At 41.1% G+C, this 13,219-nt stretch overlaps 1 protein-coding gene across 1 annotated transcript; it reads right to left on the bottom strand.

The window, feature by feature from the left end:
* Positions 1-581: 581 nt before the first annotated feature.
* Positions 582-7,566, bottom strand: LOC141295367 (uncharacterized). Its single transcript, XM_073826577.1, has 2 exons — positions 5,751-7,566; positions 582-5,162 (listed from the first exon to the last, which is right to left on the bottom strand). The coding sequence occupies exons 1-2, from the start codon at positions 7,564-7,566 to the stop codon at positions 781-783; spliced, it is 6,198 nt and encodes a 2,065-aa protein (XP_073682678.1). The 3' UTR covers positions 582-780.
* Positions 7,567-13,219: the final 5,653 nt, after the last annotated feature.

Below are 13,219 nucleotides of genomic sequence, written 5' to 3' on the forward strand. Positions count from 1 at the left end.
CACTTCAACACCAATTAATACATAAAATTGCCCCTCAGCGGTGTCCCAACATTGTCCTGCTACCCCTCCAGGTTTAGCTGGATATGGGTCTTGTTTAAGGCCTATTATTGACAATGTTATGGGGTTTTTATCCCTATTGAAATCCCTCTGCATCCTAAAATACCCTGCTGCTTTTAGTTTTCCATTTGAGGTTTTCTTTTCAGTGGTTCCTGTGAAACTTGGGTTTGTCGCTTGCCAGACGTTGTTCCATGTTGGACACCACTTTTGGTTTCCTGGCCAACCTAATCCACAGAGGTAGACATCATATCCCCTCCATGAACTATCTTTCCCACCACAATCTATAACATCACACAAGTCAAACGTATAGGATGTGGTCGACCCTCTGGTGTAATTTAACTCGATCCCTCCATATTTCTTTAAACACGGATCTTTTTTCTCGTCTCCATTTTGCAGGGTCTCACTTCTTACAGCTCTCACATATCTAGTAAGTGTTTTATTCTTTCCCAGAATTATTCCCACTATTATCAAGGCTATCACTCCTATGACCCCCAGAAGTTTCCAATTCTCCCACAATTTCACTCTCATGATTCTTTTCTCCCTGTACCTGGACTGAAGCTAATTTCACGCTGGACAATTTTACGTCCTCGTCCGAGTTGCACCTTGGAAGTGGGAAAATGGGTACTTTACTCCAATCTATTTTCTCTGTCCAGGACATATGTTGTCTCTCACAATAAGTATAAACCAAAAAATGATAAAAGATACAAAAACACACTTGTTACACTAATCAATATGGTAAATAGAAATCACTATGTTTGAACCTCTAAAAGTTTTCTCAATAATGTGAAGGACTTTACAGAACTCCAACTTGTCCAAACCACACCCCAGCCGGGGTATAGATAATTTGGTGATGCCTAGCCTGTCACACCACACTCTCATGCAGCTTAAACTGTTCTCAAAATCCTCATAGGTGGGTAAATCCCTGGCAAATGTTTTTGTGACTAGATGAAAAACGATCCTGTCTATTTCATGTGTTACGGCACAGTCACCTTTTGTCTTCCCTTGGGCCCACACCTTTTCAACCCCGTACCTTTCCCTAAATTTCCTTGCTATGCCTGCTCCAAATGCACAATCTGCACTGATGCAATGAGCTACTGGCTCACCTTTAGGGGCTGTGAATAAATCCCCAGTCTTATGGACCACTTGCAGGGCTTGCAGATTACTTTGTGATGGTTGGAAATCCTCTTTTGGGTCTTCTCCTGTATGTGTATGTGTATGTGTATGTGTTTGTGTGTCACCTGTATTTTGTGTGTCACCTGTATCCTCCCTCTCTTGGACCTGTGAAGCAAGGTCCACTCTGGTGTCCTCCAAGGATCTGGACGGCTGATCCGCCGGACAACACTGACTCAGGTGGTACCACGTGTCTCCTTTTCCTGCAAGACGAACACAGTGAGAGGTGCGTGCAGTTACCTTCAGTGGAGCAGACCAGCGAGGTTCTTTCCATTTGCGCTTGTAGATTCTCAATCGCACCCAATCCCAGGTGCGGTTTGGCAACCGGGCGGGGTATTCGTGAACCATGTCATCAATGGGCACTACATCATGAAACGACCCAACAAGGGCCACTAGTTTGTCGTAATACACCTTATGCGATAGGGGTTGAACTGGTTCCAGTTGCAATGGTGCATGTGGACCAGGAAACTGGCGACCAGTCAAGAGCTCGAACGGGGTGTATCCCGTGGTTCTGTTTACAGAGCTCCTGACTGACATCAGGGCCAGTGGAAGGGCCGCTAACCATGTCAATTTGGTCTGTGCACAGATTTTAGCCAATTTGTTTTTCAACGTGAGGTTCAAACGTTCAACTTTCCCTTGCGATTGAGGGTGGTAAACTGCGCCAAAGTGATGTACCAAACCCAATGCCTTCTCCACTTGAGCCAGATGTTCATTCTTAAAATGCGAGCCATTATCGGACCTGACCCTTTTCGGGAAACCGTAGTGTGGTATATAGTGGTTTATCAAACACTTAATGACGGCAGTGCTGTCCTCCCTGCCAACAGGAAATGCTTCAGGCCAACCAGTGTAGGCATCCACCATCACCAACAGATATCTTTTTCCCTGCACTTTTTCACACATGTCAGTGAAGTCGATTACAATTTCATCTCCAGGACCATTTGCGAGAGGAAACGAACCCTGGGACGGTTTCATGGACGGCTTAATGTTGTGTTCTTGACAGATAGGACACGATGCTATGTACCCCGCAATCAGATGTGGCATGAAAGGATGCCACCAAGATTGCAAAGCTCGCGCCATTTGTTTGTCACTACAGTGGGCAGGAGTATGAGTTTCTTTCAAGACAATTGGGGCCAATGAAGCCGGTAGTAGAACCCTACCATCTGGGGATGTCCAAAGGCCATCAGAATGCCTGACCGCACCCTTGTTTTTCCACACAGATTTTTCTTCTGGGGCAGCCATGTCCTGCTGCTCCGACAAGAATTCCCTTGAAAATTCAGGGAGAAGGGATGTCACATCTGGCTCTGCTACTACCACAAGCTGACCTTGTAGGTAGCCTGAAGCACGTTTTGCCGCCATGTCTGCAGCCTCATTCCCTCTCGAGAGTAGGTCAGTTCCTTGGGAATGACCAGTGCACTTAACAATAGCCACTTTGTTAGGTAGCATTATGGCTTCTGAGAGCTCTCTTGCTTCTTTCTCATGAGTAATTGGCCGGCCGGACGAGGTTGTGAATCCACATCTGACCCACACAGGCAGCTCCACATGGGCTGCGGAAACTGCGTAAGCAGAATCAGAGTAGATATTTGCTGTTTTACCCTCAGAGTATCTCAATGCATTGATCAATGCTAACAGTTCTGCTTTCTGTGCTGACTGTTTCCCCACTAGGGGTTCTGCTTTCACCGTCACAAATTTGTCACCCTGCAATTCAATCACAGCAAATCCTGCCTTCAATGTCCCATCATCAGCTCTGTGACAGCTGCCATCAGTAAAAAGCGTTATAGGGTTGTCTGTTTCAGGAAGTTGACTGGCCAATAAACCTTCCCTCACCACCGACAATCTGTTCGTCAAGGGGGCGCAATCATGAGGTTCTCCATCAGTCAGGAGGTCAGCCATGTTAACCCCATTGTGAGTATACGTAATGTTTGGTGCTGTCAAAATTTTCAACATCCTCCTCTGTCTCAAAGCAGAGAAAGTGAAAGCGCTGGAATTAACGAAGCTGACCACTGAGTGAGAGGTTAGGATCAACAGCGTGTGACCCATAACGATGTGTGATGTTTTCTGTATGATCTTAGCTAGGCCTGCAGCGAATCTAGCACACGGGGGCTGTCTAGCTTCCACCTGGTCTAGTAGCACACTCATGTACAGTAAAATTCGTCTGTTGCCCGACTGCTTTTGGTAAAGTACCCCATGTGCACTCGTGATTGTTTCAGATACATCTAATCTGAAGGGCAGTTTGTAGTCTGGGGTGCAAAGATTGCTACAATGTGCTAGCTCTGCTTTTGTTTTCTGAAACGCCTCCTCTGCTTCGACTGTCCATTGTAGCTGTGCTTTCAAATTTCTCATACCACATTGTTTCACCATGTCCCTTAGAGGGCTAGTCAGAGTCACATATTGTGGCACAAAGTGTCTACTGAACCCTGCCAGTCCTAAGAAGGAAAGCATTTCCTTCACAGTTATAGGTTTTGGGTGTGTCAAAATGTCCCTCTTGTGTGCTGGTGACACACCATTTCCACCTGCTCCCACTACTCTCCCTAGGAAGGTGACTGTTTGTCTGCACACCTGCAATTTCTCTTTACTCACTTTCAGCCCAGCCTCCCGCAGTCTGTGTAAAACAATGCCAGTTGCCTCTAGGCAGGATTCTGGTGATTCAGCCGAGATCAAAAGGTCATCCACGTACATGATGGTGACCACGCCCTCCGGAAACTGGCAGGATTCCAGTTGTTGTTTCATGACCTGATTGAATTTTCCTGGACTTAAGATAAATCCCTGTGGAAGGCGGTTATAGGAATACTGTGTTCCTTCAAATGTGAAGGCAAAATATTCTTTGCATTCATCTGCAATGGGTACACAGAAAAATGCGTTAGCCATGTCAATACAGGAAAACCATTGGTGGGATGCATTCACCATAGACAATGCAGTGTATGGGTCTGGGACAGCAACTATGGGGGTGGTAACTCTGCTATTCACTTCTCTCAAATCATGCACCATTCTATACATCCCTCCTGGTTTTGGGACAGGAAATATTGGTGTGTTCCATTGCGACTGGTATGGGGTTAGCACCCCGGAGTCAAGCAATCCCTTAACTATCGGCCTGATACCAGCCACTGCCTCAGGTCTGTTTCTATACTGTGGACTCCACACTGGTGGTCCATTCGATATTTCGAAAGTGACAGGTGTTATGTCACAATACCCCACATCAGTGGGTCCTGTCGACCACAAGTCTTGAGGCATAGATTCAATCAATTCCACAGCCCCTTCCCCGTCTGATTTATCTCTGCCGTGGCACCTGGGGATCCACTTATGTTCCAAGATGCCTAAGTCAGTGGTTTCTTCTACCACCTTGAAACTGTCAGCTGAGGGGGAGTAGTATAGCTGTCTATTCTCAGTTGGTTCCCAATCAGTAACTGCTAGAAGCCTCTTTGTCATGGAGCCCAATTCTCTGGCTTCATGCATAGAGTGCAGAGCCAGTGATATGTGTGGGGCAGCTGATTCTCTCATCATGTACCAGCCCTCCTGTTCGGCTGTTAGGCATACAGGAGCCACTACACCTTCCTTTCCTATCAGCAGTCCCATGCCTCTTATGCTCCATTGAGAGCCTTCAACACCAGAAAATGCTTCCTGATAAACATGGTCTTCCTGTCTGTCATAAAACAACGTACAGTGTAGGTCATCAGGGGGCGGAGTAAAAATGTCCAAGGTATATATCCACGACTTCCATTTCTGGAAAAGTGAATAAGCTCCGGTTTGCGAGGGGGTCAGCAGAGCCCAGTAAATGTCTGCATAACTATCTGGGGTGGGTGAAGGTGCCAGCAGCCACTGGTTGTGGCCTACTCCACCTTGTATGGAGCAGTTAATCTTCTGCCCTGTTGGAAAGGATATAACGACTCCCTCTGGAGTACATAGTATACTGGCCCCTGCTTTAATTAGTAGGTCTCTACCTAACAATGGTATTGGAGAATTTGTCGAATATAGGAATGAATGTATCAATTTCTGACCTGCAATGGTAACAGGAAGCGGTTTTGTCAATGGCCAATGTTCTGTGTCCCCAGAGAAACCCATTACACCCACCTTTCTATCTGAAAGATGTCGTTTGTCAATGTCTTTTGTAATAGTGGAGTAAGTTGCTCCAGTGTCAACCAGGGCCTGTAAGTCACTATTATTTACAGTGATGGTTAAGAGGGGCTCAGCCATAGCCCTCTCTTGGGCTCTCTGTGGGGACCTTCATGCATAGTAGTCATCAGACTGATTCCACTCTGGACTGAGTGGCTGCTGGTGACTAAATTGGTTGGAGGGCACTGGTCTGCCACCCCATTCCCCTCTCTGCGGTTGGCCCCTGCCTCTTTGGTTACCCCGACCCCTAGGGGGCGCTCTTTGTGGTTGTTGGGGGCAATCTCTGGCTACATGGTTTGCTCCCCCACAGTAGTAGCACCTTCTCTGGGGCTCTGGGCAGTCTGGTGACCAATGTCCCACTCCCCCACATTTGAAACAGGTATCCCCCCTGTTTAACCCTCCTCCCCTGCCTCTACCTCTGCCACCACCCCACTGTTGTTGTTTGGGGTATTGTGGAACATAATCATGGTATTTTACAGAAGTTTTATGTACAGGCTCAGCCTGTGGTTGTGGCTGCGTGGGTGTGAGGGTAGGCTGTTGCTGAGCCATCTGTTTCGGCTCTCTATTTTTAGCTGACTTCCTCTCCTCAACCTGTAGTTTCAGAAGCTCCTTCTGCAGCTTCAATAGCTCACTTCCTTCTTTCTCTGCCTTCTCTACTGCTTTGTCAATAAAATGTACTGCGTACCTTTTCCACTTTGCATCATCACTGCCTGGTACCTCAGGGGACTGCTCCATTGCTTGAGTCACGCCAGCTGGAGCTCCATACAACACTGCTGCCCTGAAAATTCTATTAGTGACAGGGTTAGACAGGGGGTTCTCATCACAAGCCTCCTCCCATTCTTGAGAGCATCTATTTATATATGCTGCTCCATTCTCACCAGGCTTATGTTTAAATTTCATGTTTTCGAACATTGTATCAGGTGTGGGGAATTTATCTCTTATGGCTTGGCATAAGGGCGATTGGCCTCCCCCAGTCACCAATGGGGCGCTGTTGCTCACATTTCTGGTGAGAGCCATATTCTCTAAGTCTGCCATCTGGTGTGCAGACAACACCCTGCTCATTATCTGTCTCAAATCTCCTACGGAGAGGACCTGGCCATGTGACAATGCAAAGAGTTTGTTCACCCATCTACCTCCTCCCTCTGTAATGGCAGGGAGTTTCTTTACTAATGTTTCTAAGTCCGTAAGGGACCACGGTTGATACACAGGCCCTGTAGAGCCAGCCAATATGGGCAACTGGAATTTTGTTCCCATATCAGATAAATCAGTCTTCCCTTCCTCTTTCCTCTGCAACATGTCCTTCAATCTTGCACTAGATCTAGATGGGGATGCTCTTTTCTTTGATAAATTTCCCCTGGTTCCCTTTCTACCTCTCTGTCCTTTTTTGTCCTCACCAATAGCAAAAGTACCTTCTATAGTAACAAACATTTTTTCTTGTTTCTCATCATCAGAGTCATTGTTACTGGCTACCTTCCTATCTTTCTTATTCTCTTCATGCCCTTCAATTACTATCTCTTCACCTACTGGGTAATCTTGTTCACTTTCTTCATCTTCTTCTTTTTTATTCTCTTCTACGTCTTCCTCAACGAACGATTCTATCACGCTATCTTTACAACCCTGACTTTCTTCCTCATTCAACTCCAAAGTTCCACCTTTTACTTTGTACAGAGGCATTTGTTTCATAATTTTCCTGAGAGGCAGCTGTTTCAATTTTTTACCCGTACTTGGATTGTAGGGGGGTGGAGGATCTGGATACAGTCTCTGCACAGCAGGAGCTGTAGGAGGAGGGGGAGAGGTAGCCTCTGCTTCCTGCTTCTTGCTCAGTTTAACATTGACCTCGCCCTTTTCTCCTTCCTTCTTTTTTGGTTTTAAAATGGCAGCCGCGGCTGTTATTCTGGCCCATTTCCTGCGATCAGCATCTAATTCTTTCTCTCTCTTTGCGTGTGCTCGTCTTTGCAGTAAACCCACTTTCTCTTTTCTATTTCTCTGAAGCGCTTCCTGCGCTCTTTTTTCTTTCACCCCTACTTTCTGAAACAGAGAACCCTTTTTTTCCATGCAATCATCACCAAAATGTTCAATCATTTCATGTTTACAAGTTTCCAATTCTAGCATGCGTGTTTTCATATCTTTTGGATCAGTTTGGGTTTTTACAATTTCAATCATTTCATCCCACTGTTGTCCAATAGTGGGACAGTCATATTCCGTACATTCCCTGTCAAATTCACCCTCCATGACGTCTTTTATGGTCTGCGCGCTCCCTACTCTGTCCCTCGCTAGCGTCACTCACGCTCTGATGCACCTAAACTGCCCCTAATCTAAAATACAGTAACTACAGCCAATTCCTTTTTTATAGTGAGAAGTCTCACTACCTCAGTCAGGGAGAGGTTTTTAAAGTTTTGGACAGCCAATTACTTTTTTATAGTGAGCAAACTCACTGCCTCAGTCGGGTAGGTCTTTAGATTTTACGCCAGTACCACCCTCGTCAGGTATGGAATTCTGTAAAATCCCCGACTAAATTTAGGATCCCACCACAGGATTAATTCTGTCCCACCACAGGACTGTCCTACCACAGGACTTATGCTACCACAGCATATTATCCTACCACAGGATATACTTCACAATACTATCCTACCACAGGATATACTTTTTCAATTAAATTACTGTTGATTTCTCCACCGACATCAGAAAATAGTCAAAATTCAACACTTCATTTAGAATAATCAATCGCAGAATTTAATTAAAAAGGTTTCTGCTTACCTTTTGATTATGAGCCGGCTCTTTGTGTTGAATTCAGATATTTCCCTTTGTCTCAGAAAACTCCGTGAACCATCACGTCGGGGTCACCAAATTGTTGGACTTTCAAATAGTCCTATGCGTGTTCAAAAATGGTTCAGGAGTCAATCTATCAAAGTTTAAAAGTTTTATTAAAGCTCAGCAAATAGGAGAAATCAAGAGCAAAAACAGCGCTGGAGAAGAATTCTGTTCTTCCGAGTTCCTCTGAATTCTCTTTTAGAAACACACCCTTACATATCAAAGTTGTCTGCTATCTATTGACGTCTTCCGTGTATCTTCTCTTGACTGCTGGCGTCTAAAGCAGAGGTTTCTTTCCACCACCCACACACAGCTCACGTCCTGCTAAACCTTCAAAAGTATCTGTTCTTATCTATGCAGGACATAACAGGACATGCTATCCTCAGCAGTCTGCAACATTTCTCTGCAGCACCGTGCACATAATATATCAATTAACCATTTCAGACAGTTTCACAGTGATTAGCACTCTATAGTTTAGTTATTAAAGCTTTTTTATGCAAATGGAAAATATATAAAACATATTCAAACTGAAAAGTACCACACTTGTAAAAACGCTTTAATTGACATAACAGTATGCACTGGTTTAAAAGCTTTAAAAGCACAAACCTTTCTTCATGTGACTCACAACAGATGAGGAGCGCGGCGCATCTTTATGACGTCACATCATCAGAACAAAATAAAAGTCCCATTGGTGCACTGCTCTCTAGAATCACAAACACATTATAGAAATGTTGTATATAGAATATAATTTCGTACCCTTATGATGATGCTTTTATAAAGTTATTAGCATTGTAGCATTAATGTTATTCTCTAATTTTTATGTACATTTATAACAAAGGAGGTGCGATGGCAAATTTGGTCTATCACTCTTTTGACTATTGTAATAAAGCTCTTGATATTTTGTTTGTTTGTGTATTTATTATTCTTTTGGAAAGTTACTGAAACACTGTCAGGGATTTTATTTTTATTGAGGCAAATGAGGACACAAAAATATATGTGTCAGTTTCTATTTAACGCTACAAAGGTTTATTTATTGTGAATGTTAATGAAATATGATTTACATTTCTCCAGATTATCTTTTTTTAAATGTGCATATAATCAGTGCTAAAATATGATTATAATACAAACAAGTTACATAATAAGATCTCAATTTTCAGCTGGAAATGTATTTACAAATAAAAGTCATTGATAACAGATCCACACTGAAAATGAACTGTCTTCTGTAAATATTAGAAATAAAGGATAATATGGTCTGTATTTGATCTTATTTATTTCAGTGGTAATGTTCTTTTATTCAGTGTAAAGGAATATGATTCATTGATTTTTATCTTTTTAGTTTGGTTAATTGGCACAAGCATGCAAACACATTCTGCTGTTACTCAATATCTTATTTTACCGACAGTGAAAAGTTCATAGAATAAAAAAACAATATACAGTTTATTAGAAACTTTAACTAGAAGTACATCTATCAGAAAAACAATAAAGTATGTTATGTTGTATTAGTGTCATGATTTTAGTGAAGTTAAACATTTACCTTTAATACACCTGCAGGAAAATGAAGATCAGGAGACTTGTTTGAGCTGGTCCTGTGTGTCGCTGTGGTCATCCAGACTGACTAAAACACTCAATGACTGGAGTTTTATTCAGATTTCAGGAGGTCGTTCTTACAGATGAAGACAAAGCTCTCAGGTCACAAGCTTAAACACAGTATTCAAGGGATGGGATCAGTTCTATTCAATTTTTCAAATCATCTTAAATGTTCTTAAATTATCTGTTTTTATTGTTGTTCTTAAATCTGTTGTGTGATTATTATTTTAAATTTTTATGACTATGATTTTTATGCTATTGTGATTTTAACTCCTCTTATGTACAGCACTTTGAATTACCATTGTGTATGAAATGTGCTATATAAATAAACTTGCCTTGCCTTGCCTTGCCTATACTGTACTCTAACTATAGCACTCATGATCACAGAGATCAGGGAAAGACATTCACACACAACTCAAGTGTTCATTAGCATTAACATTCACAACAGTTAAAGAGGCAGAAACATAGAGAGCATCACAGATAAAAGATAATCCCACTTCACATTTGTATTCACACACACCTAAAGCAAAAGAGATTCATTTAGAATTTAACATTTATCTTTCTGCTGAATTTAGTAGGCTATAATTTCATTTCAACCAATATAATTGTGTGTTTTGCAGTAATGATTGTCAAGAATATGGACTGTCCTTGTGTTTGTTTTTGTTCCCATGTGCTCCTTGTCCTTGTTTTCCCTGGTGTACTCTAATGCCCATATTTGGTTTTCCTGTTCCTGTTTCCATTGATCTTCACTTCTGCCTTCAAATTTGTTTGGTTTGCTTGGCCTGTAACACTTTTGTTCAAAAAGCCACTCTTTTGGTATGAGAATATCTGTGCTTTGTCTTGAAATTCTATCAATGCGTAACACTGCTTCACTTCATCCATTATTGCCTTTGAAAAAAAAGGCTTCTTTAATAACAATAAACTATCTTATTTTATGTTTTTCTTTAAGATCTCTTATGTGTGTATTAGTGATGGGAAATTTTACTGACTCAGATCTTTGAATCTCATTCATCAAAATGAACTCATCTTTTTTCAGGCATTTTGTTCATTTCGTTCACTTCAGTAGAATATAATTCAAATGTTAACAGCCAAATCCCACAACACATCTACTCATGCGACACTTCGAATAAGACTTAATGCAATAAAACAATAATGCAACCAATGCCAAATTATGAGAAGCAGAAATTATTAGTTTTTTACGATCGCTAAAGTTTTCAGCTATCAAACTAAACTCTGACACTAATTTTCGACTTACAATAACACACTAACACAATACACTATATCTACCAAAACACTGCAAACATCTCACATCAAACGTCTCAAAATCGAATTATTATTCTAAAACACTAACACATGTTCTCTTCCAACTGGAACATTCAGTCAATCATAGACTTATATTATAAGAACACTAACATCAAATGGAATTACAGGAACTTTGTTATTTTAGGTGTGAAGCCTGACCTTATGTAGACAGTATATTTGTCACACCCCTCTCATTATGTCAGTTTTGGTTTAGTCCTTGTATTATGCCTGTCATTAGGTGCGTTCGACTTCATGCAGCGCTGCGCAGACCGATCGGCGGCTGACTTGAAGTAGTGCATGCCGGTTAGAAATTTTGTCCGACTTGAACCGGCGCCAACACCACGTGACGTTCACGTGTGGCATCAAAGTAACGCGAGAGCGTTTCGAGAACAGCCGGCTTGCTCAGCCAGCGCAACATTTAGACGGTGGGCCGAGGGTCCGTATCTGCTTTACTTTTCGAAATGGATGATCCCCATGGAGGGAGAACCTGGATTTGTAAAGTTGGGACAGTTGTTTTATTCTAAACGATATGAAAAGTGTTGCCACTCCCATTTATTGCACATTTTCCACAAAATCATAATTCGCGACCCGTAAATATGCAGGCAAACGCGATTGCCTACTATATCAGTTGAGCCAATAGCGCGGCAAGATATTGACACGGGATTATTATTAACCAATCAGATGTAGTTTATTTCGAACAGCTGTTACACGAATGATTTAGCTATCAGACACGAGCAGCAGCAGCAGCGCATTGATCATCGTCAAGGACATTCTTTGTGTGATTGGAAGTATTCATTTAATTAGAATATGATATCTATATAAAATGTTTGTTTTGTACACTGTGTTGTTCAAACGTGTGTAAGCGTCTCGTTAGTTTCGTTTTAGTAGGGTAACGTTTCAGTTGGCGAACTAGTAGTAGCCATAGCCGTTGTAGAATATCATATTTAATATCTATTTAATATTTACTATCATATTTTCGGGCTAGGCCTTTTCAAGCCAATGTAAAAGTTTGCCAACAAATTTTGTGTAGTTTTTTGTACTAATCTTATATTGTTACTGCAACTACACTGCACATATCTGTATATGTTGTTCATACTGTATATCTATTTTGCTCTTATATATAATATATTTAATTTATATTATTGTAAACCATACTATCTTAACTGTATACTACTGTCCATACTGCACTGTACAGTACAGGTCAAAAGTTTGGAAACATTACTATTTTTAATGTTTTTGAAAGAAGTCTCTTCTGCTTATCAAGCCTGCATATATTTGATCAAAAATACAGAAAAAACAGTAATAGTGTGAAATATTATTAGAATAGTTTTCTATTTGAATATACTTTAAAAAGTTATTTCTGTGATGCAAAGCTGAATTTTCAGCATCATTACTCCAGTCTTCAGTGTCACATGTGACATCCAGTCTATCACATGATCCTTTACAAAACATTATAATATTCTGATTTATTATGAGTGTTGGAAACAGTTCTGCTGCCTAATATATTTGATAAATAAAAGGTTAAAAAGAAACTGCATTTATTCAAAATAATAAATAAAAGAATTCTAATAATATAAATCTTTAGTATCACTTTTTATCAATTGAACACATCCTTGCTGAATAAAAGTATTGATTTTATAGCAGCAGAACTGTTCCCAACTTTGATAATGAATCATATTAGAATGATTTCTAAATGATCATGTGATAATAATCCTAAAAATTCAGCTTTAAATCACAGAAATAATTTAAAGTATAATAAATTGAAAATCAATCATTTTAAATTGTAATATTAATAATATATAACAATGTTACATTTTTTCTGTATTTTTTTTTACAAATAAATGCAGGCTTGATGAGCAGAAGAAACTTCTTTCAAAAACATTAAAAATAGTTATGTTTCCAAACTTTAGACCTGTACTGTATGTCTAATACTGCACCACCTGTCTATACAATATAATACCAACCTTCCTTTGCAGTTTCTTCAACTAATACTGCCTTCTCTCTTCTCCTTTGTGCTCGTTTTATCTTCGTGATATTTGTGAAATGGCTGTAGCACTCCCTGTGGTAGCCAGTGTTAGCTGGTTTGACTAACTGGTTTGTAGGTTCATGGCTTTGTAACTTGTACGCCTGTACTGCCTCTTCTGCAATGATACCTTCTCTGCCCTCAAGGTCTTTCCACAGAAAC

The sequence above is a fragment of the Garra rufa genome, chromosome 21 (genome assembly GCF_049309525.1).
Source record: "Garra rufa chromosome 21, GarRuf1.0, whole genome shotgun sequence".
NCBI lineage: Eukaryota > Metazoa > Chordata > Actinopteri > Cypriniformes > Cyprinidae > Garra > Garra rufa.